Source organism: Pezoporus occidentalis, unplaced genomic scaffold (assembly GCF_034315485.1).
Source record: "Pezoporus occidentalis ecotype Australia unplaced genomic scaffold, CSIRO_AGI_Poc_V1 ctg229, whole genome shotgun sequence".
Classification (NCBI taxonomy): Eukaryota; Metazoa; Chordata; class Aves; order Psittaciformes; family Psittacidae; genus Pezoporus; species Pezoporus occidentalis.
In genome coordinates this window covers 55,145-75,716 of record NW_026914169.1, presented here as the reverse complement: position 1 = coordinate 75,716, position 20,572 = coordinate 55,145, and the positions used below count along the sequence as shown (strand labels likewise).

The window sequence follows — 20,572 nt, the reverse complement described above, 5'->3', positions numbered from 1 at the left end:
TTGCAGTTCTTCGTGCTGTCAGGTTGTCTCTCTTTGAATGGTGATGCAGAGGAGGTGCAAGGGTTTGGGGTCAGCTCTTTGGTACATTGGGTTCAAGCAGCTGGTGCCTCAGGTACTGATCTCTCTCTGTTCCATGGCTGGTCAGTAACTGACACTTGGCTAGAAGCTGGGGTCTCTTCATGTGCTGACCCTCATGCTTGTCTCCTCTCAGTCTGGGTGGATGGCTCTTCCTGAGGATGTGCTGAGCTGGAAGGAGCTCTTCTTTCCTTTCATCCAGGCTGTGGCCGGTTCAGGAGCTTAGTCAGCTGTCAGTGTCTGGGTTGAGGAGCAGCTCTGGTGCTGCCACCCCACGGGGCCCTCACTGACGTGAAGTCTGCAGATGCTCCTGAAGGCTTTGGTGTTTCCAGCCCTGTTCTTTCATCTGCCCTCCTTACAAGCTGCCTGGCGTGAGGGTGTGGGGGTGCCCTTAAGCTGTGCTAATGCCAGCGGGGTTGGTTTGGGATTTTAACATCAATTTGTGCACTGATTTAAAACATATATTGAATTGCTCCATTGAGGAGAGGCAGGATTGGGTGTTTCTCATCTCCTGTCCAAGTTGTGGGAGGAGCCTGCTTGTTTTCCAGCTCTTTTGTGTCGGCATTCCCAGCTTCCAGAGAGGGCCAACACACAAGAGATCATTATCGTATGGAAGTGCTTGACAGTGACAAACCTGATGGTGAAGTTTCATGGTGGTGCTTCCGGAAGTCTCAGTTCTGCAAACCTGACTCAGCAAATCTCCCCTGGTGCCCTCAAGCAGAGAAAGAGAGATGCTCTTCCCAGACGGTGGAGTGGGTAAACGGCTTTCCCTGGTTGCAGTAACCAGAGGCTGGATCAACCTGTCCTTTATCTCCTCATACCCTACTTCAGCTCTGGAGTAGGATGAGCTGCAACAGATTCATCCTGAGGGAGACATAGGAGCTGAGGAGGGTTGTGGGGTCTCCTGACCCCAACGGCAGTGTGGACAAGCCTTCAGCTAAAGCCTGTTTTTCACACCCAGCACTTGGGGCAGGAAACTATTCTCCTCTGGACCTCAGCAGAGTGTCATCCTGCCTGTAGAACAGCCAGGAACTGGAGCAGATCATGTCATGTCCTCAGAAGACTGGGGAACGTGTCTTCATATGCTTTCTCCTGGAGAAAGCTGGGAGAGTCCTGGCCTGGCTTTTCAACTGGTAGAGCGCAGGTTTGGCCAAACACCTGGTAGGAGGAAAGGCTCAAAACCAGACCCATAGCAGGCACTGAGAGAAGTGGTGGGAGAGAGATACAGGAAGCAACTTCCTTAGCTTGTCTCTGCCTGTTGCAACTGTGCTATGGCATGATGAGAGCTTTTAGTGGGACTAGAGGAGATGCTCGTGGCAGTGGACAGAGACAACTCAGGAGGTTGGAGAGAAGAGTGCCACTTTGCTGGACCATGTCTCCCCTTGCCTTGTTGGACCCTGCCTTCTCCTCTCCCCTCCCATCCCTTACATAGCAGGGGAGGATTCTGTGAGGGACATGCAGAGGGTGGCCGGGTAGCAGGACATGGGGCACCTTGCCCAGCTGTCTCCTTATCCCCTGGTGCTGGAGGAGCAGTGGCAGTGCTCTGGATGCTCACACTTCTCTCCTCCAACGTCTCCTCAGGTCCACTGCTGTTGCTCCCAATTTTCTATAGCAGAATGAGAACCAAACCAAAGGTCCTGTCAGCGTGTATAGAGTGATGGCAGGCCAACGGTGTAGTGTGGGCAGGGCTGAGAGCTGCCACCAACCTCTGACCACAGCCCTTTCTTGCAGTGTGAGTGGTTTTTCTGCCTCTGGTTCCTTGTGGAACTTTTCTGACCCAGAAAACATGGATATATGAATGAAGGGTGTGCAAAGCAGTTGGTTTATTGTTTCTTAATCCATTCTGGCTGTTCCCCTAAACCTCTGGTAGACCATGGTCAGCCAGCTCACGCCTGTCCCTGGCAGGGCACAGAGGTGGCAGGGGCTATACTATCACAATGGACATGGCCCTAGATTATAATTAAAAGAATTCTATATTGTGGAATAAAAGTTTTAAAAGAAGCATGAGGAGTTGTATTCAGTGGGGAGAGAGTTGTGGGGCAGGACCAGGCACACTGGGGAATGCTGGGACCTGCTAGGACAGGTTGGCTGAGGAGAGCAGGAGGAACTAGTTGTACACAAGATCACCATGGGCAAAGGAGCCTGTTGCCACCTTTTGGGTGTCACTCATAAGGCCCCCACGCTCTTCTGGAGGTGCCTGAGTGCTGATGCTGGTGCCTGCTTTACTCAGCCCATGGAGCTTGGGCATGGCTGTGTTTGCACTGCAGTAGCTTCCATCTCTTCCTCTTTCTTGGGCTGAGACTCCCCTTCTCCTTCATAGCACCATCACTGCAAAGCACTGAGCCTGGAGCTCCTGCCCATGGGCCTCTTCATTGCAGGAGCACCCCCATAGACATGGTGCTTCACCGGCAGCTCTGTGAGAGCCTGACTGCGATCCTAGTGGTTGTCTGAGCTGTGCTTTGCTCTTAGGTGTTAGTGGGACACTTCAAACTCTGATCTAAAAACCTTCAGCTGGACTCTGTATGACTATTTGTGGTCAATTCCACTATCCCATTCCTTCACTGCCTGTGTGCTTTTCCCTACAGTTTTCCCTTATACTGAAGCTGCCCAGGCTAAAGGTACCTCTGGGGCAAGCCTGGCAGAGATCACTGCTGCTGGTCCCAGGGAAGGGAGCTTGAGTGCGAAAACCCATGTGCACCTGCTGGTAACAGAATCACTTGGTACTGGTCGCAGCCAGTCCTAGCAGTGTGAGTCCTTCCAAAAAGCCTGTAAGTGGTGCAGGTGAGCATTTGCCAACACTGTCCTTGCGCATTACATCTGGAGATAGAACCACAGTATCCTGGCCTGGTTTGAGTTGGAAGGGACCTTAAAGCTCATCCAGTTCCAACCCCCTGCCATGGACAGGGACACCTTCCACTAGACCAGGTTGCTCCAAGCCCCGTCCAACCTGGCCTTGAACGCTGCCAGAGATGGGGCAGCCACAGCTTCTCTGGGCAACTTGTGCCAGGGCCTCACCACCTTCATAGGGAAGAACTTCTTCTGAAGAGCTCATCTCAATCTCCCCTCTGTCAGGTTAAAGCCATTCCCCCTACAAGCCCTTGTCCAAAGCCCCTCTCCAGGTTTCTTGTAGCCCCTTTAGGCACTGGAGCTGCTCTAAGGTCTCCCCTTAAGGAGCCTTCCCTTCTCCAGGCTGAACCAGCCCAGCTCTCTCAGCCTGCCTCCATAGCAGAGCTGCTCCAGCCCTTGCAACATCTCTGTGGCCTCCTCTGGACTCACTCCAGCAGCTCCATGTCCCTCTTGCATTGTTGCCCCAGAGCTGGATGCAGGACTGCAGTGGGGGTCTCCCCAGAGAGGAGCATAGGGGCAGAATCCCCTCCCTTGACCTCCTGCTCATGCTCTGGGGATGCAGCCCAGTTCTCAAATGCTGTGGAAATGCCACGGTGCCACTCAGCATGAGGCATGTGCCAGCCAATGCGCAGGAGGCTCCTCTGGAAAGGCTGATTCCCAGAGGTTTCTGACGTAATGAGGCAGCAGCCTTTGGCACTGGTGCACCTGTTAGTGCCGCTTGGAGCACAGGGCTGCAAGCCAGCTCCAGCCACAGGGCACCAGCGGGGTGGGAAATGGCTCGACAAAGAGTGGGATGTGCCACTCCTGTTGTGTGACTGAAACATTCTTCATTCCCACTCCCACCAAAGGTGTTTGTGTTCTCTTGGCCACAGAACTACATGAAAGGGCCTGGCCATGGTGTGGAAGACCCAGGAAAGGAAACAGCTTGGGAGTGCCAGGAGGTACTTGCACTGTGGTACTGCTACCCAAAACTGCAGATCCACAGGCACAGGGCTAAGCCATGAGCATGTGTCACACATGTTTTAATGGAGATGCTGGCAGTAATGGTCACATGGGCTTCCAAAGACCATGTGTACCTGCTGATGTGCATTTGCTGCTCCAAGGATGGATGGATGGCACTCATTGGGCAAGTGAAGCTTGGGAGCAAGTCTGGGGATAAAGGAAGCAGCAAAGTGGAGCAAACACCATCTGGGTCCTCCAGTCCTTTAAAACCAGCATGGAGAGACACAGAGGCTCCTAGGAGAAACCAGGAGAACTGGAACTGAGAAACACTCCAGGAGCAAGTGTAGCGGCAGGAACAGAAAACCAGGACGTTGCCTTCTGTCTTACAGTTGTGAACTGCAGGGGGAGAGCTGGGACGTTTTAAAAGCCACAGAATCCCAGACTGGTTTGCGTTGGGAGAAACCTTAAAACTCATCCGGTTCCAACTCCTTCCACGTGCAGGGACAAAACGCACCCATGCCCCAGGTGCTCAGTGGATGCAGCACCAGCCGTTCCCACAGCTACGGCCGTGTGACCTCCAACGGGGAGGGTCAGAGCGGTGCCTGCACGGTGCCGCCCGGGGGGGTACCCAGCCCTCGGCAGGACCGCGCCCGCCGCTGTTCCAAGGCGGGGCCAGGCGCTGGGCCCAGCGAGCCGCTGCGGACCCGCCGGCCCTGCTCGGGGGCGACCCACGCCCGCCTCCCGCGGCTCACTGCCGCCACCGGCCCCCACCCGCCGCCGTTGCCATGGCACCGCGCTCCCACAAACCCCGGGCACTCAGCGGAAGTACACCCAGCGGCAGGACTACGGCACGAGAAGTAGTTCCGTGGTGACGGCGGCGCTGAGAGCGGGAAGTGCGGAGCGGCGGTGCGGAGGGCTCTGCGGTAACGGCGCTGGTGCGGCCCTGCCATGTTCAAGAACACGTTCCAGAGCGGGTTCCTCTCGGTGCTGTACAGCATCGGCAGCAAGCCGCTCCAGATCTGGGACAAGAAGGTGAGGCGGGGCCGCGGGAGCAGCCTCCCAGGGCGTGCCTGGCGCTGTAGCTGATGGGGCCGCGCTCGGGTGGCCGCCGGTGCCTGAGCCGCCAGTGCGGGGTGACCGGGACCCCCGGGCTGTTCGTTGTGGAGGAGAATGTGCCCGCGTCACGGGGTCTTCTGCCGTTGTTGAGCGGAGCGCTGCCAGGGCAGCAGCCAGGCCGGGGTCAGGAGCTGCGGCGCTGCCAGGGGCTAAAACCGCGGCATACAGTGCTGGGAATAAGCAGCACCAAACCAGCCGGAGAGGGCTGGAGCAGTTCTGCTCTGGAGACAGGCTGAGACAATTGGGCTTGTTCAGCCTGGAGAAGGCTCTGGGGAGACCTTATTGCAGCCTTCCATTCTTAAAAGGGGCCTGTAGGAAAGATGGGGCGAGGCTTTTTAGCAGGGCTTGTGTGACAGGATGAGAGGTGATGGTGTTAAACTGAAAGAGGGAATTCAGGCTGGACATCAGGAAGAGATTCTTTACATTGAGGGTGGTGAGGCCCTGACCCAAGTTGACCAGAGAGGTGGTGGATGCACCACTGGTGGAGACATTAAAGAACAGCCTGGGTGTGGATCTCATCAGCCTGATCTAGATGAAGATGAACTTGTGTGTTGCAGGGGGTTGGACTAGATGATGGACTGATCTCTGGCCCATACCCCTAAACCCTAACCCTTAACCCTAAACCCTTACCATTTTCCAGCCCAAACTGTTCTATGACTCTATGCAGCGGCTTCCCCAGGAAGCTGGATGTAACTGCCACGGGGCTCTGCTCTCCTGCTTGACACACTTTAAACAGGCTTACTAAAGGCATTCGGAGGTGGGTTGTGTGGTGGCTTTTGGGGTGTATGAGAAGTCATGAGTGTTTCAGCTGTTTGTTTTTTCACTTTCTGTCTGGTTCTAAAGGGGTTATGTTGAGGGTCCCCTGCCTTTCCATCGGGGAGCCCTGATCAGGAAGTTTGGAGGTGTTGAGACCTGTTGCTTCCTCCCCTTCACAAACCACCCATGGCTGTGTTGCTGCCTAAAAGGGATTCTGCAAAGTGCTTCTTGCACCTTCTGAGAGGAAGCTTTCCTCTCTGAGATGATGAGCTGTGTTTAGTTACCTCTGCTTGAACCTGACCTGAATTTCTTGTGATTTCAGCAGGAGTGAAGGCTTTTGAGGCAATTCAGCAGGCAGCCATGTTGTTTGACCTCAATGGGCTTGTGGGAGCATTTACAGGTCATGGAATAGGGGACAGGCAGCACAGACCCACCCCATTTCCCATCAGTGGGGTACCCATGCAGCTCTGTAAAGAGCTGGGCTGCCTGTCATAGCCTGGCTGGGTGCATGTGCATGCAGTAGGGCTTTTGCACCAATATTGGGGACTTTAAAAGAGTGCCAGCAGCTTATTTGGGTGGTGTGAGGATGGGATGCATTAAAGACTCTTAGACGAAAGGGATGTAGTGTGCCTCCAGACTGGATGAGGCCATGAGCAATCTGGGTACCTTTCTGAGGTACCTTCCAAAATGAATTGTGCTGTGCAGGGTGACGTGGCTGCGATGTGCAGCTGGTGGGGTGCCAGCAGGAGTTCTGCTTGCAGGGTGGACATGAGCAACACTCTGCTCTGGTGCAGTAGTTCCTGGGTTGGTCAAAAAGACAGTCAGAAAGGTCCTCAAGCAGCAGCTGGGTGTGCAGGCTGTTTCCACTGCCTGCTGTAGGGCTTTCATGTGGTAGTCCTCCTCACTCACAGCCTGAAGAAGCACAGCCAGCTTAGGCAAGCTTGTTGTGAGGACTGCCATGCTCACAAAAGTGTGGTGTGAAACCAGAGTGGGCTTTTTGATGAGTTTGCCTGTGGATATTGGCATGGCTTGCTCTTTTACCTCACTTTTCCATTTAAAGGAGTTGGGTTGGTGGGTTTGTAATAGCTTGGGCATTCCTATTCTGACACCTTTGGTGTGTTTGCAGCAGCAGGAGGGATGCTCTCCCAGGGGATTCTGGCAGGACTGAAGTGTCCAGGCCTTGGGAAGAGTGCGGTGACTGTCCCACTCTCTCTGCAGGCAGAGGTTCCTCCTCCAGCCTTGTGTGCAGAGAACCAGTAGCTGCTGGGCTGTGCTCTCTTGTCCTGCCTTCAGTGTCTGTTACGGAGACCTGTGTGCAAGGTGGTTGCTGTTTGCCTTCCAGCACTGTGTTGTTCTGAGTCCTTTGTAATTCCTTCCACATCCTGTCACCATGGTCCCCTCCACAGTGCTTGGAAACACACTGACCAGTCTCCAGGGGACTTGCAGACTTTTCTGCAGAGAAAAGAGGGGGAACATTTGGATGGAACTTGTCAATCCCATTGATCCTCTTGCTGATTTCTCCATGTTCATTCTGCTGGCGTGTCGATGTGTGGTGTCATGAGCAATTTCTGATGCTCTGGGGAGAATTCAGGGTCAGCTAGTGTTCACCTGCCTGAATATCAAACATCACCAGGATGTAGATAGCAATTTCCCTGATGAGCACGGCCAGGATTAAGTCCCTGAAATGCTGTGGCAGGGTCTGTCTTGCAGCTTTCGTCTGACTGTAGTTCTTTCACACAGCATCCTTGTCTGGGCTGCCCCAGATCTCTGCATCATGAAAACACAGGCCATGCTGCTTGCTCATTCCTGAACCTGTGTGCATCAAGTGCTACAGCAGAGCCAGGTAGCTCCTGCTTTTGCCTCTTGTTATGCCCCTTCTCCCTTCCTGGGGGACAGAGGTTGGCACAAAGAGCCTTGTGCCTATTCTGGATGCAACAGTGGCTTTGAGAAGTGCTGGCCTGTCCTGAGTGAAGGGCTGTACCCATGCCTACAGTAGTCTGGGTGATGGCACTGGCCCTGTTTCAGCTTGCTGTTGCTGACATAAACACAGGCTGGGCATACACTGAATGGAGCAGCCCTGAGGAGAAGGACTTGGGGTGCTGGAAGATAAGAAGCTCCCCATGACCCGGCTTCAGTGTGTGCTTGAGCCCAGAACCACCCCCGTGTGCTGGGCTGCATCCCCAGAGTATGAGCAGCAGGTCAAGGGAGGGGATTCTGCCCCTCTGCTGCACTCTGGGGAGACCCCCACTGCAGTCCTGTGTCCTGCTGTGGGGCAACAATAGAAGAGGGACGTGGAGCTGTTGGAGTGAGTGCAGAGGAGGCCACAGAGATGCTGTGAGGGCTGGAGCAGCTCTGCTCTGGAGACAGGCTGAGAGAGCTGGGCTGGTTCAGCCTGGATAAAGTTCCTTAAAGGGAAACATTAAAGCAGCTTCAGTGCCTAAAGGGGCTACAAGAAACCTGGAGAGGGGCTTTGGACAAGGGCCTGTAGGGACAGGACAAGGGGAATGGCTTTAACCTGACAGAGGGGAGACTGAGATGAGATCTTGGGAAGAAGTTCTTCCGTGTGAGGTTGCTGAGGCGCTGGCACAGGTTACCCAGAGAAGCTGTGGCTGCCCCATCCCTAGCAGTGTTCAAGGCCAGTTTGGATGGGGTTTGGAGCAACCTGGTCTAGCGGAAGGTGTCCCTGCCCGTGGCAGGGCGTTGGAACTGGATGAGCTTTAAGGACCCTTCCAACCCAAACCAGTCTGGTATTCTGAAATCTCTTAGCTGGGGTTGCTGGCAGCAATGCAGGAGTGAGCCTCCAGAGGTCGGCCTTGGACTGTGGTGTCCAGTCCACTGGTTTGGGTGGCTGGGCCTGGGGAGGATGGCTCCTCGCTGCTCTTCCTCTGGCCTTTGTTATATGTGACGCGTGTTGCTAGCACCAACAGCAGCCGCCAGAAATGTATGTCTTCAGACACAAATGTCTGAAGCTGCTGCTCTCTCCAAACTCTTCAAGATTTGAGCTTTGTGTCTGCAAAAAAATGCTTTTTCAGTTTGTCTTTAGACAGTGGGTAACTTCCCAGTTATCCTGATTCAGAGGCTATTAGGCATTTGAAGCACTTTTATTTTCTGTGAAGTCTGTTACCCTTTTTTCCAGCTTCAGAAATACAGCTTCTTAGGCCTAGGAAGGCTAGAGAATATTGGCCAAGTAGAAACGCAGAATCTTTCATTTAGACTTCTAAATTTTTCTGCAGCCTTTTCTCTCTGAGTTTCCGTGAGGTAGGAGGAAGCCGCTGAAGACCAGGAGCTCTTGCTGAGTAGACACTGTGAGCATGTCATGACTGTCCCTCATACCCTGTACTGCTCAGGGCTGGCAGCTCTGCCTGATGGAACTGGACATTGCCTTTTGCTGTGAGAGCTCACTGAGAAGGGATGCCAGAGCTAGAGGAGGAAGATAAAGTGCTCCTCTGGCTGTGACCAAGTGTGGCCCTGTCAGGGAGGTGGTTCCTGCAGCAGACAGGTTAGCTCAGCGTGTGTCACAGACCTGGGCTCCAGAGGGAGCCGAGGGGCTGAGCTGGGGTGTTTCACAGGATCACAGAATCACAGCCTGGTTTGGGTTGGAAGGGACCTTAAAGCCCATCCAGTTCCAACCCCCTGCCACAGACAGGGACACCTTCCACTAGAGCAGGTTGCTCCAGGCCCTGTCCAGCCTGGCCTTGAACACTGCCAGGCCCTTGTCCAAGGCCCCTCTCCAGGTTTCTTGTAGCCCCTTTAGGCACTGGAGCTGCTCTAAGGTCTCCCTTTAAGGAGCTTTCTCCAGGCTGAACCAGCCCAGCTCTCTCAGCATGTCTCCAGAGCAGAGCTGCTCCAGCCCTCACAGCATCTCTGTGCACAGCTCCACGTCTCTCTTGTGTTGTTGCCCCAGAGCTGGATGCAGGACTGCGGGGGCAGGGGGATCTCCCCAGAGAGGAGCATAGGGGCAGAATCCTGTCCCTTGCCTGCTGCTCACGCTCAGGATGCAGCGCTGGGGTGTGGGGGTGTTCTCCTCAACAGACCTATAAATCCCTGGGAGTTGCTTTTGTTACAAAGGAAGGGATCTGGTTATCCTAAGGATCCTCCCTGTGAGCTTAATGTTTTCTGGAAGTATCTGTTGGGCTTGAGGCAGTGTTAAGAGCAGCTTGGCATGCTCAGCTGACTCTCATCCTTAGCAGCAGCACATGTAGAGACAGGTTGGGTTGTGGGCTGCTCACAGGGCTTATCTCTTTCTTCCAGCAGATTTGTGCAGTATCGCCCACGTACATCCCTCTGAAGAACTGAAATGTGAAGATGAATTGTTAAACCTTTAAATCATTTTGTACCTTATCACTCAAACCGTCCCATTAGAAATTTAATGCATCCTATGGATTAGCAGTGGTGATAGGTACTGCAGAAGTTAATTCATGGAGCCGGAAGGAGCATTACCATTTGCTGATCTAGCACTGGGAAAGAGCAGAGGGCTTAATTAGCAAAAGTGCTTTTAAATGGAGATAAATTCACGGGGAAGTGAGGTGCTTCATTAAAACAATAAATCCTCAGCCGCTGGGATTCAGCCACATTGCTTGTGGAGAAAAATGAATTTGTGTTAGTCCTGGCCTCCCTGAGCTTTGTGGGCAGCTGGCTGCATCCAAGTAGCCAAATGCCTGTGCCCCTCAGCAGAGCAGACGATGCTTCTGCACTTGTATGTGCTAGAACTATGATGAATTCTAGCCAGGCTTTCATCTGGCTCTGCTCTTCCACAGAGGCAGCCAAGCATGCCAGCAGTATGGACCAAGACCCCCTTGGTGACCCATGGCTTCTAGTGGCTCCCTTTGCTTCTGTATTGCTTTTACTTATTTTTACACTTTATCCCACTCTAGTTTGATCTTCCTCTGACACTTTAATGTTTGTTTATTTGGGCATCTAACATGAGGCTGGAGTCAGTGGTGTTCACTGTAGCATGTCTGGATAGACCAAAGTCTTGAACTTGATCTCCATGCAGCAAGCTGGGACCTAAACTCTTGCTTGGAGTCCTGGCACTCTGAGGCAGTGAGCAAAGCCTTGGAAACAGGGATGGCCAAAACAATGGGAGCCAAGTGAACATAGATGGGTCCTCCTGGGATGTTTCCCTCTCTCAGTGGAGCTCTGGGTGCCTCTTGTTTCCCTCTCAAGTAAAGGAAACCTGTGCTGTTTGCCCTGATTTCTTCCAGGTGCGCAATGGCCACATCAAACGAATCACTGACAATGACATTCAGTCCTTGGTGCTGGAGATTGAAGGAACTAACGTCAGGTAGGAGAAGGCATCTTATTTTGTCCTAATGTGCCCTGGGGGCTTGGCCCTGGAGCAGAGTGAAAGATGGTGATGCCCAGCAGACATCTCCTTCAGACTTGACTTCTGTCTCTTTCTCAATAAATCGAAGAATAGTTTCTGGGGTTAGATGTCTGCTACCCTTCTGTGTAAGGCACTGTACCACACTGTACCAGAGTGCCTTTCCCTGGATGTGCTTGGAGAGCTCTCTGTCATCCTCAGTGGGGCTAAGGGAAAAATAATAAAAACAAAATCCCATTATTTTTCCATCACTTGGCAGGGGGGAAAAGGCTGTATTTGAATCCCAGTCCCCTGTCAGTGCTGCCAATTACTGAGAAAGCAGCACTCTGCATGCTGCATCTTTTATTGTCTTAGGCCTGCTCTGCTGCTCTCCCCGTGTGACAGCAGGAATATCAAAGGCAGATGTATGAGGGGAGTTGCTTGTGGTGCTTCGCTCCTCGTCTTCATCAGCTGGGGAGAGTGACTCCAGCTCTGCCAGTGGGTTCAGCCTCTCCAGGGCTTCTCCAGGGGCCATTGGAGCAGGGAGCTCCTTATAAGGGCAGTGGAGGCTCCTCTTATGCAGCCAGGCTGAGACTGTGCTTCCCTTCCTCCTGAGATGTGTTGACACAGAGCTTGCCAGGAGTGATGTGCGCAGCTAGGGCTTACCACTTCTGTGTTCCCAGACTCATAGGGCACACGGGGCCTCTGCTGTGCTCTGGAGGGCTCTACCTGTTCAGTCAAGGGGAGGAGAAGGTTGCATTAAGAAACAGCACTGACATGGCTGTGAAACTGGGGAGGTGAAGCTGTCCAGGAAGGTGGTTCATGCCCTGGGTGAGAAAAGTGGGCCTTTTATCTCGCTTTCCATGCAGCTACCTCTGAAGCTCTGCCTCCCATTAAAGGAAGCGCTGGTTCTTGCTGAGATCTTATCTCTTTCTGCCTGCCCTCCAAGATTGCATTAGGTCAAGGGAGTGACTTGGGACTTGGGCTGTGTGCTTTGTGCTGTGTGAGATCCTAAAGCGTTTTTCTGTCCTCTCAGTACGACCTACATCACATGCCCTGCGGACCCAAAGAAGACCCTAGGCATCAAACTACCTTTCCTAGTGATGATCATCAAGAACCTGAAGAAATACTTCACATTTGAAGTGCAGGTGAGGAACATGCAGTGGGGAGGCCCATCCAGGGATAGGCAAGGAAGGTGCCAGAAGGCTGCATTCTTACTCTGGAGCTCAATCAAGACAGCGAGTAGTCTCCAAAACAGTTTTGCTTCCTTGACCATGTGATCATAGTATCATGGAATAATTTGGGTTAAAGCTGATCCAGTTTCAACCCCCTGCCACGGGCAGGGACACCTTCCACTGGACGAGGTTGCTCCAAGCCCCATCCAACCTGGGCTTAGGCGCTGCTAGGGATGGAGCAGCCACAGCTTCTCTGAGCAGCCTGTGCAAAGGCCTCACCACCCTCACAGAGAAGAATTTCTTCCTAAGATCTTGTCTCAGTGTCCCCTCTGTCAGGTTAAAGCCATTCCCCCTTGTCCTGTCCTACAGGTCCTTGTCCAAAGCCCCTCTCCTGATTTCTTGTAGCACCTTTAGGCACTGGAAGCTGCTCTATGGTCTCCTGGAACGTTCTCTTCTCCAGGCTGAACCAGCCCAGCTCTCTCAGCCTGTCTCCAGAGCAGAGCTGCTCCAGTGTTTGGAGCATCTTTGTAGCCTCCTCTGGACTCACTTGAGCAGTTCCATGTTCTTCTGTTGTGTTAGATCTGCTATGGGGACATCACTCAGCTCTCAAGCATGTTGCTGCCATTACTGAAAAAGGGTCTGTTGCGAGTTGAAAATACTTCTGCTGTGACATGAAGGTGGGGGAGAGCCCACTCTGAGATGGGCAGAGCCTGAGTCTGGAAGAGTTGTTGTCTTGGGGAGCTGGGGGCCCAGCTGCCAGGTTCAGCAGCCTCACTTCCTCACCCCAGGTCCTGGATGATAAGAACGTCCGCCGACGTTTCCGAGCAAGTAACTACCAGAGCACAACCCGGGTGAAGCCCTTCATCTGCACCATGCCCATGCGGCTGGATGATGGCTGGAACCAAATCCAGTTCAACTTGTCAGACTTCACACGCCGGGCCTATGGGACAAACTACATTGAGACCCTAAGAGTTCAGGTGAGCAGAGGCATGGCCTGCCCACACACACCCATGGTTGGTAGTCTTGCTGCCTTGCTGTAGGTTGGGAATCTGGGCTTAGCCCTGACCTGATTCTTTGTCAGTCGTACTCTTTACAAAACAGTGTGGGAAGGAAGCAAAGACCTGACTGAGGCAGCGGAGGTCTTGGTGCTGTGTCACTTCACTGGACTAGACTGGGATGAAGAAGCCCATTTCCATCTTGTTTCTCTTGCTGGATGTTGGTTAGGGTAGGAGTGGCGGTCCACCTAAAGTTCACGGCAGTGTGCAACGTATCCTGCTGGGGGAAGGTCTGCTGGGAATTAGCTGTGTGCTGCCTTACTATCCAGACAGCCACTGGAGGAGTGGGAGCCTGGCTGGTATAGATCCAGAGTGTCACAGGCTGTAGGTATCCCTGGTCAAGTTTATTTCCTAGTGTGTATGGAGCCTTCACTGAGAACCCTGGACAAGAGCTGACACAATGTTTGTTCCTGCTGAGGGCATGAAGTTCCATAGGCTAGGGATTGATTCATGTTCCCTGTGTCCAGAGGTATGCATTACTTTGAGGAATGCCCATGTGCAGCATGTGTCTGTTCTTAGTGTGGTGGGACCGCTGCAGTTCTGAGATGGACAGGCAGTCTGTGAAATGCCTGTCCTCTCACATAGCCATGAGGAGGACTGGAGTGACTCCTTTGCTGCCAGCTGATCGTGGAGGCAGTACAGACTGGACAATCTCATTCCTGACCTCAGGGAGGCCCTGAGGAGAGAGTGTTAAAAATGCAGCAAGCGGAGGCTAGGAGTGTTCTGGCAAATCCTGCTGTCAGGAGAGAAGCAGAGGTGGGTTCACAGCAAAGGACCCTCTAAGCAACTAAGGCAGATATCAATTTGAAGAGATGCCAGAGCTTGGCCAAATCTCTTGAGCCAGTTTCCATCACTGGAGATCATCTAGCACAAAGTAGGGGGCATGGGCCACTGTTTCTTCTGTGATGCCCTGTCAGATTCAGAGAGAGGCAGTGAGGTCTCTTCTCCATCTGTTGAACCAAGGAACCCAGGCTGTTGCATGACAACACAGCTGGATGTGGAGATACCACATGGAAAATGGACTGACTCTGTTTTGACTCTCAGATCCATGCCAACTGTCGCATCCGACGGGTGTACTTCTCTGACCGGCTGTACTCGGAGGACGAGCTCCCAGCTGAGTTCAAGCTGTATCTGCCAGTCCAGAACAAGGCCAAGGTGAGCTAGCCATGTGCAGGCAGGGTGGGAGCACCAGCTGGGCCAGGCTAGCATTCCTCTTCCTCCTCCCACTGCCTCCACAATCCAGAGTTCCTTCTAGCAGCTGAACCCTTACAGCTTTAGCCATCAGCCCAGGAGGACCGTCACTGCTGGCAGGGTGAGCCATGTGTCGGGGTGCCTCGCTGAGTGACTTTCTCTGTCAAAGCACATAGGCGTCATTCCCATCTAGGAGTAGGGTGAGCTGTGCAGCTGCTCCCCGTGTCCTTCCTTTTCACGCTGGAGGGCTCTGGGCAGGGTGGCAGCCTCCCAGCACCTCTTCAGAGCTTTCACTGGTGACTCAGCACAGCAGCTTTGCTCTTCAGAGCTAGCTGCAGCTCCACACTTTTATTCCAAGAGAGATGCTGTTTGTGTCTCACATTTACTCCCCTCTCATCTCTTCCCTGCTGAGCGCAGATGGTGGTGCTAAGAGGGAAGGGAATAGGCAAGGTTGTGGCTGCCCAGCAGGAGAGGCCAAGCTGTGCTCCACTGGTGATGGGAGAGGAGTCCCTGGCATATTGGCAGCACTCTCAAGGACTGTGAGGAAGCACCCTCTTTGCCAAGACCAGCTTGTCCCAGTGCAGGTGCTGCTTTTAGCAGAGAAGATTTCTGAACAGAATTTCAAGGAGCTGAGGGAGGATGTTGGATGCTGGTCTCAGTGGGAGGTAGAAGGGAGTTAACACTGTGACTGTACGTCACCCCTTTGAGGAGCCTGTCACTGCCCTGTTGGCAGTGCAGCCTCCCAGGAGTGTTTGGCGAGTGCTTGGGCCTCCCAGTAGCATTGTCTTGGTGTTGCCAAGTCTGCTAAGTGTCTCCTTTCTTCTCCCTGCTCTGTCCAGCAATAAGACCACGTTGGGAAGAGATGTGAGAAATGTTTGGGGTCAGTCCCAAAACAAAAGCAGGTGGAAGAGAAGGCCCTACTGAGACCAAGTTTTAGATCAGCTCACCTTGCCTACGGTAACTTTGATTCAGCTGGTATCCCTCTTCTGGACAGCACACAGTTAACCATGTAACAGCTCTGGGACTACTTTTTGGTGTGTGGATTGTACAGAATCAGAGTTTTCTCAGCTGTTCCTAAAGTGCTGAGCTCCAACACTGCAAGTGGCCTGTTACTGATCTTGTGTTGCACAGAGGGGTTGCTCCAAGTGGCCACTGTGCCTCCAAGGAGGAGATTCAGCAGGAATTATGGGGTTAAGTGTGCCCTCTTGAAGATACCAATGTTATTTTTTTTTTTTTAAATTCCATTGTTTTCCATCTCTTGTTTTATATGTGCTCTCAATATGGTTGTAATACTCGACTCTTGGAAAGTTATTAAACACTGGACTCTAAGTCTGCTTCTGGCTTTTTTTTCTTTTGATGGATCCTTTAAGTTGCACATATTAGTCCTTCAGAAAGTGCTGAAGAATTTCTTTAGGAACCAAGATGTTAGAATTTGCCTCTGAATGTGACTTTGATTGGCACCCTCACTGTTCAAGGGATGGCACAGACATGAACAGCAGCAACCTAGAGAGAGGAAAAATAATAAGGTTTCCACAGAGGAGGAAGAATCTGTCTTGAAAATTGTGGGACTCTACCTATGACAAAAACTCATGCCGTTAACTTCTAATCCATGGGAATGGGTTTTTCATTCCCTTCTTGAAGCTGTTGTCGCAGCAGTGACAAATTGGTCTTAATCTGCCTATTAGGGCACAGCTCTGCTGGCTGTGTAGTTAACCAACTCAGCCCAGCTCTCATCCAAGCCTTTTGCAGCTACTTATAGCAAGAGGCTCACAATAGTCTTCCAGCTGCCAAATTGTCCTTTTCCCCAGGGATCAAAGGGGAGATTTAGCAAAGCAGCATAACAGGAGCGGAAGTCTTTTCCTGTGCTGAAGCTGCCCTTCCCTGCCTCAAACCAATCTGCCTTTGTTGTGGAAAGGCTTTCAGAGGGGAAGCTGCAGCCCTCCTCCAGTAACAGAGAGTCTGGGAGCAGCTGGTGCCTTTCGTCCCTGGACGAGGCTCCCACAGCTACTCTTGGGGGTAGGTACCGAAGGCAGGTCCTGATCCTTCCCTGGTGGTGGGCTGTGCAGTTATTTGGGAAGACTTCACTGTCACTATTGTCCATAAGACAAAGCTGGTCTCTCTCAGGAGGGAGAGAGCCTGTTGTGGGACATCTGGGCTTAATCCTGACCACTGACTCTCCACCTGGTTTAAAGTTTTGGTATGTCTGTACCCTTACAATCAGCAGCTCCTCTGTACGGACCCTGCTTTATCTCTGTGGCACCTTTAAAGCTAGTGGGCTTTGACCTGGATGTGCTGCCATGTGATGCTGGATTGCAGTTGCAGAAGGCTTTCTGGAGGAGACCCTTCCAATTTTTATAGGAGCTGAGTAGCATGGTGGCTCTAAGGAGCCAAGACAGGGAAGCCCACGTGGGCTTTGACATCTGTCAAGGCTTGGCTGGATTTGAGATTAAGTTAAGTGGAATTGCGTGGTGCTGTGGGCCAAGGATTGGTCTTAATGAAGCCCATGGCAAGGTTTTCCTGCCACATTTGCAAAGCTTGCCAGGGCTGAGGGAGCTGCTGAGGGAATACATTAGATCCCAGCAGCCTTTCCCACAAGCCCTCGCTCAGAAGCGGGTGTTCCTGGCAGTCAGTGGTGGCCAAGCACTCGCCAGGAGCTGCTGCTGCCTTTTCCCGCCCCGCTGGGGTCTGCTGGAGTCACTCCTTGTCCCCGAGGAGTTGGCCTTGCTCTGAGCGAGTGACCTTAATGCGTTAAAGAGGGACTGTGCTCTCGGGGGCCCTGAGCTGGCTGCCTCCATGGAGAGATTAGATGAGCCCTACTGCCAATTCCTGCCCAGCCTCTAGGAGCTGTGCCAGCGGATTTGCTGGAGTAAACTCCTAGCCACAAACCCTTGCATCCGTGGGGACCCTCTGTCTATTTTTCAATGGGAAACAAAATACCGAACCTTCCTGTTTACTTGCTGCACAAAGTGGACCATCATCACATATTGGCTCTTTCGTTCAGGGCCAGATTGTGGTGGTTTTATGTGATGGCTCATAAAGAAATCTTCCTCTCCTATTTGCCATCTGCCATCAAAACTTTAACTATCTTGCTGAAGGTGAGTGAAGTTTGGATGCTCTTCCTGTGGGAGAAAAGGATGCTGCTTGGTGGAGAGGCCAGAAAGTCACAGGCATCCTGTCCACAGCCATTTCCAGAGTAAATGAGCACGAGCAGAATTCCTGCGATGAAGCACCCTGTTTCTTGCTGCTTTGGTCATGGCTCTTGCCCTGACTGAGACACAGCATCCTCCTTCATGGGAAGAGTTGGGGGAGCAGGAAGGACGTGGGTGCAGAGGTGGGAGGCTGCCTGAATGCTCTGGGCCTGCCCAAGTGTGGTACGGGGTGAGCAGAGGGGCAGTCCTGGTTGGGTGCAGGCAGCCTATAGGGAACAAGTCTTAAATATCAACTTGTTCACCTTTCTGTGGGTTGCCCACTCTTTCCTTCCTGCCTGTGACCTTATTGCAGCTCATGTCTAGTGGGAGAGAAAGGAATCTTTCTTTGTGGGGAGCACTGGATTCAACCTGAGGCCTGCCCAAAGATGGATTTTCCTTGCCTTTGCTGGCTCTTCACCTTCCTATTCCATTGGGTGGGGCAAGGTCCTTCACTTAGGCGCTTTGATCAGGACCTAAGTGCTGGAAGCCCGCTTTCTACATCAAAGCCAAAGCTTCTCTTTGAAATCTGGGCTGCTGCAGGACCTCGGAGCAAGGCATGGGCGCAGACCAACCTGGGGCAGCTGATGGGCGCTGTGCAGGGTGATCCAAGGCTGGGGCATCCTTTGGCACTGGTGGCTTTGCTGTGCAGGTGGCAGGGAGCAGACACAGGGTTTTCCTGGAGAGCTTCCCATCTGTTTGCTCCATGCTGGGGCAGAAGCTGTCTGGGTGAGAGTCAGACCTTGATACAGGCTCCTGTCCCTGCATGTGGCTGTTCTCTCACTCTTTGTCTCTCCTTCCTACTAAGTGGATCCTGACACAAAGCACAGAGCTTTGATCACAGAGGTAATAGGCAAGGATCAAAAAAATCTGAGCCCAACTGCTCCTTGCCCTCTCTGCCTCCCATCCTGCATCTCCATGGATGGCTGGGGACAGATGTAGTCATCTGTGTTGAGGGACTGCACCTCCAGGTTGATGCTGATCCTCTGTGTGGTGCAGGCACTGCTGGAGGCAAGGGAAAATACTGAGTTTGAGTTTTGCCATTGGCCATTGCCCATTGCCCAGGAAAAGAGTGACCATAGTGGGGACTTTTTCCCCTTCTGCATGCAGGAGGGATAATCTGGTGCCTGCAGGAGAGAGGTGAAGCTTCCCCTGACAGCCTGCAAAACAGGTTCACTCAAACCAGGTTTTATGTGGATAAAGGAGCGGCTGTGTGCTGAGGGGTGCCCTGGGATGGGGTGGGGAAAGACTCAGAGCCACTAGAAGTAAGATGATGGATGCTGTGCTTTACTGAAGCAGACTTGCAGAGCATCTGCTCCACTGTCACATCCTGTGCTGGCCCTGAGGCTCCAGAAATCACTTTCCTCCCTGTGGGACAAGAGAAGGAGGCTGGTGGCTGCCCCAGGGTTGCACAGGGAGGTGACTGGCACGAGCAGAGCACACATGTGCCAGGTTCCGTGTGCCAGGCTTGGTGGCAGTCATGTTCCCCCACAGCAGGGCTGTGCTGATACCGGCCCCTGCCCAGCAGCACCTTGGTTGTGCTGCAGCGGGCACAGGCAGCAGGTCTGAGCCCTGCCAGGGCCCCACTGCTCTTTGCTCCATCCCCAGTGGCGTTTCCTCCGGCCTTGAAGCTGCCGGTCGCTGCTTGGCGTAGCCCAGCCCGTACTTCCTCTGCACAGAACCTGGCTTCCTCCTTGCTTTCCGGGTCCTCTCCTCAAATGCACACAGGGATTGTGCCCTGGCTTGCAGAGGAAGAGGAGGAGGAGGCAGAAGGAAGTGCATTTTCTCCTGTGATGGGACCAAGCAGGCAGAGAGAGCCCCTGCCAGCCGTGATCACCCCATCATTCATGCTCCAGTGGTGTGTGGAGCCTCATTCTGCCTGGAAGCCCCTCACTCTTTTCCAAGGGTCTTTTCCAGGTTGGGCTTCTGCAGCCTATTTTTGTGAAGCTGGGAGCTGGGGGTGGATCTGATAGGGCTGCCAGGGCCACGCTGAGAGGGACTTGCATGCCCCTGAGCCACCAAAAGTGCTGTGCCCTGCTGCAGGTGCATCCCTGCCCTCTGGGATGCTGCACCCATGGGTGTCAGAGGTGCCCCTGCTGCGGGCAGAGCAGGAGCCTCCAGTGCTGTCGCAGTGCTGGGCTATCTCCCGCGGGATCCCTCGCCGCTGTCCATGAGTGATTCCAGATGGCCCCGAAGCTCCTGGCACTGCAGCAGCATCCGGACAAAAGCAGGAGGGGGCTGGGAAGTGATGTCCCCACTCATCCAACCCCAGCAGCCTAGGCCTCTGCTCCCAGTGCTGCTGATTGCCCCCTGGAGAATTGCTCCCAACCCCTGCCCAGGCAGGGGGTTGCCACATGTGGCCCAGGGCACCCTGGGCCGGCTTCCCCTGTGAGCCCTGCAACCTGCTGAGCCCCAGCACCCCCAGGAGGCAGGCAGAACACAGCTGCCGTGGGAAATAGAGCTGTTGCCGGAAATGCATCTGCCTTGGGAAGTGCATCTAGTATGGGAAATGCATGTGCTGTGGGAAATGCACTTGAGCTCCAGTGAGGGGGTTGGGAGCGTCAAATCTCGGCCATGCTTTCCTCTGGCTTTACCTTGTGGCCAGGTCCGTGCTGTCTGGTTGCTTCCCGTGCTGGCTGTGGGCCTGCCCCATGGCAGGGCTATTGGGGTGTAACCCACATGGCATGAATAGGGGCAGAATGGTCAAAACTGAATTGGAATGTATTAAAGCCAAGGAATGTGAAGCAATACAGCCAGGCTGATGGAACACAATCCAGATGGAGACCTGGAGACCTCCCCAACAATTCTTCAGGGTTTTTCTGTCCCTGATTTCGCCTCTCGCTTGACTGTAGTGATGTGCCAAGTCAAAGCCAAGGGATGCTTGCCAGGGAGTCTGCTAGTGGCTGGAATTGCTGCCCAGGGTGGGAA

The 20,572-nt window shown here is 53.3% G+C and overlaps 1 protein-coding gene across 2 annotated transcripts; it reads left to right on the top strand.

The window, feature by feature from the left end:
* The first annotated feature begins 4,801 nt into the window (after positions 1-4,801).
* On the top strand, positions 4,802-15,786 carry CFAP20 (cilia and flagella associated protein 20). Of its 2 annotated transcripts, XM_062621132.1 has the most exons (6): positions 4,802-4,896; positions 10,941-11,020; positions 12,075-12,186; positions 13,002-13,190; positions 14,313-14,423; positions 15,299-15,786. In XM_062621132.1, the coding sequence occupies exons 1-6, from the start codon at positions 4,813-4,815 to the stop codon at positions 15,302-15,304; spliced, it is 582 nt and encodes a 193-aa protein (XP_062477116.1). In that variant the 5' UTR covers positions 4,802-4,812; the 3' UTR covers positions 15,305-15,786. The 2 variants fall into 2 exon arrangements, with proteins under 2 accessions (XP_062477116.1, XP_062477115.1); XM_062621131.1 differs by lacking the exon at positions 15,299-15,786 and having other exon boundaries at positions 14,313-14,432.
* Positions 15,787-20,572: the final 4,786 nt, after the last annotated feature.